We start from the raw sequence: 3515 nt of genomic DNA, 5'->3' as shown, positions 1-3515 counted from the left end.
CATATCACTACAGTAGTTTTCCACAGTTACCTAAACCCCTGTGTGTCTAGCTAATCCTGGATACTAAGCTAATTCCAAGGTACCATTAATTGAAGAATGATCAAGTTAGAGGGACGATATGTTCTCAAGAAGCCAAGTCTTTAGCAACATGTGTACGAGAACAGAACATTTATCTCTCGGCATTTAGACAATTCATTCGATAACTCAGCAGATTATGCAATATTTCTGCCTACATGAATAGCAATAGTTCACGTTCGTTTTCAATGTTATTGGTAGCATTCTATCTTTAAGACCTTTAAGACGGCGGAATAAAATGTCCCTGAATAAAAAAAATACAATTCTAGTAGAATTCTTTTAAGCTATTCAACCAAGACATTTCCTTTTTAATTCCCAATTAAAGATCTCTCTTGGGCATTCTTTACTTTGGATGTGATTTACATGTTCATTTCCGGATTCAAGCATCAGCTACTTCAAGTGTTTATGGAAACCACAAAATAAATAATCAAATTATTGACTTTCCTTATTCTTCAGAAGACGGATACAAAACCAGACCACACCAGGTTTTGATTTTTACTTGGTGGCGAGGATATCTTCAGAGGGTCTTTTTTTTAAGTCTAGTCTAGCTTAGTTGCAGTGAGTACCTGACATGACCATGAAATTCATTGGCTTTGTATGGATATAAACGAAGCGGAATTCAAGAGCACATTTTTCATCGAATCATACCAATTCGTTAAGTAGGCAGTATTCGTTCTTTTGACGTGCTGAGGGATTGATATGGGAATAACATGACTTTTTGAGGGAATATTGTTTATTTGCGCCCGCGTTCGCGCTCGGGCCGCAAATAGGGAGCTTTAGCAACGACAACGGCGACGGCAACGAGAATGTTACAAATTTGCATATTCAGTAGGCAAAAGCAGTAGCTTTGCACGCCCTGCACGTGCGTTTTTCCTTTTTGTCAATTTCTTTGCCGTCGGCAGCAAAACTACAACGTGAAATAACCAAGTTTGAGGTGTTATGGAGAACGTCAGCACTTGGACATAAATTTTCATTTTTCTCCCCTAAATTGATTTTACGAAGCTCTTGGAAAACTTCGTTTGTCACGTTTTTGCGTGACCTGTCGGGGAAGGACTGGAACCCAAGAGAGGATCGAGGTTTTTACCCCAAAACAAAGCTTTCTCGAGCACAGCAACGAAGTTTTAAGCAGTCGTCATCTTCATTTGGTTAGTGTTTTGTATAATATTTCTTCATTGCCGTCATGCTCGTCTTCTGGAGTGTGGTTTTTGTAAAATTTAATCACTGGTTTTTTCCTCGCAGGTCCGCACTATTTAAGCCGACGATGACGAAAATACTGCTCTATTTTCACGAAAGTAAAGGATAAGAACTTCAAAAACATACATTCATTTTGAACTTAAGTTCGTAGGGTAATAAAAACATTAAAAAAGAAACAGCCCCATTTAATTTACGCAACGGTTCGTCCTCGAGTTTTCCAAACTTTCAGCCACTACTCGATCAGCAGCTACCTTTTAAAGAGCTTTTTCCATCCCCTCGCTCACTTCTCTTTAACGTTTCATGATGATTCGGAAATCAATGTGCCATTCTTTTGCCGGCCTGGAATTTTTCCCCGGCGTTTTTGTCGCCATGTTATTTTAACTAATCCTTGAACAATATTTATGAAAGTCCGAGTAGACTAGTGCAGGACTGATAAAAACAACGCGAACATCAGTCGTGCAGTAGTCTACTTGACTTTCCTAAACATCTTTAATCAATTTTGATTGATCACGATCTTCTCTTATCCAACGCTGTGCAAGACTTATCGTCCACGGTTTCTGCAAAAGTTTTCAAACCTCAACTTTACTAACGCTCGAAGTAATGCGTGACATATTACAGTCGCGTTACCTGCGCAGTTACGTTGCGCACAAACAATTTGCGCGAACGTCATTAAGCAACGACAACGGCGACGGCAACGAGAACGTCACAAATGTGCATATTTAGTAGGCAAAAACAATAGCTTTGCAAGCCCTGCACGTGCGTTTTTCTCTTTTGTCCATTTCTTTGCCGTCGTCAGCAAAACAACAACGTGAAATAGTCAAATTTTAGGTTTTAAGGAGAACGTCAGCACTTGACAATAAAGTTTCATTTTCTCCCCTAAATTAAGCGCCGTTCCGACCAATGTCATTTTTGAGGAACTACCACACCCTTGTCATATAAGAAGGGTTGACATGTTTAGAAATGAGATGACGTTCCCGGTGCCGTCGCCGTCGTTGTTGCTTAAGTTCCCTAATATATATGTAAAAGAAAAAGGAAAAACAGAATTGAAAATGTATCCACCGGAACGGAAGTTGGAAATTATTATTAGGTATTTATAGCATCATTATTAATAGGCCTTACCCCTTATGACGTAACTCATCAAAATTCTTTTGTTCAGTGACTGCTATAAATACCAGAATGCAATGTTTCAGTAGTCACTCAACAAAAGAATTTTGATGCGTTACGTCATAAGGGGTACGGTGTAACTGCAATTGAAAAAAATCTGCAATGGTATCCGAACTAATAAGCAGACATCCAGTGCAAAGACAAGCAGTGTCATCGATCCGTCTTCACACATGAAAGATCTCGAACAACTTAGTAACGATTTTCGCCAAAAAGTATAGCTATTTGTGCTATTACCGATAGGCACTTTAGGCCGGGGCAAATGTTTTTTCCTGGTATCGAAAGGTGTTGTCTTCCGGTTTAGAATAACGCTTTCCTTCTTTTAATAAAGTATGTTTAATCAACTTTCCGGTCTCTTGGAATGCAGTAAGTTAGAATACATTTCTCTCAAGGACTGGTATACGGGAACAGAATAGTTTCCTTGCGGCATTTCGACAATTCAGCTGATTGCAATTTTTTTCCTAAAAAGGAATAGTTCACGTTCGCTTTGGTTCGCAAAATAAAACGCCCCAGCATAAAGAAAATAGAATATTCCGTTTAAGCTATTCTACCGAGACATTTCCTTGTTAATGCCCGATGACTTCCCTTAGCCATTCCATATTTAGATATCATTTGCATGTTCATTTTGTTTTAAGCATCAATTACTTCAAGTGTTTATAGAAACCACATGATAATTAATCAAATTATTTACTCCCTGTATTCTTTGAAAGACGTATATATAGTAGACTCTAGACTTGGGAGTTTTACTTAGTGGTGAACATCTACTTTAATTGAGCGGATCTCTTTCAAATGTCTTCTAGGTAAGTTGCATTGGGTACCTGAGACAACCATGAAATTCATTGGCATCAGTACGGATAACAAAGCAGCATTCACAAGCTCAATTTCGATACAAACCCGTGTATTCTTTCAAAACGCTTTGGGGAATTTCATGTTTCCTGACACAGCCTGCTGAAAGAGCGAGGGCGGGGGGGGGGGGGGGGGGGGGGGTTACCGACTTCCACCAATTTTATCTTGGCATGAAATGTTTGTGATAGGAATCCACGTCAGTTGAGTACGTTAGAAAGTTAGAGGCTTTGATTTCAGTA

General features: G+C 39.1%; 1 protein-coding gene across 1 annotated transcript in view; it reads left to right on the top strand.

Annotated features, from left to right (window-relative positions):
- The first annotated feature begins 3115 nt into the window (after positions 1-3115).
- LOC138059362 (uncharacterized) overlaps positions 3116-3515 on the top strand; it is an 18296-nt gene continuing 17896 nt past the window's right edge. Inside the window, exon 1 of the mRNA XM_068904951.1 lies at positions 3116-3230. Coding sequence (XP_068761052.1) covers positions 3220-3230 — 11 coding nt within the window. The 5' untranslated portion in view covers positions 3116-3219. The remainder of the gene's footprint in view (positions 3231-3515) is intronic.

The sequence above is a fragment of the Montipora capricornis genome, chromosome 8, assembly GCF_036669925.1.
Source record: "Montipora capricornis isolate CH-2021 chromosome 8, ASM3666992v2, whole genome shotgun sequence".
NCBI classification, from domain to species: domain Eukaryota; kingdom Metazoa; phylum Cnidaria; class Anthozoa; order Scleractinia; family Acroporidae; genus Montipora; species Montipora capricornis.
The sequence above is the reverse complement of the archived record's forward strand: the minus strand, read 5'-3'. Positions and strand labels throughout refer to the sequence as shown.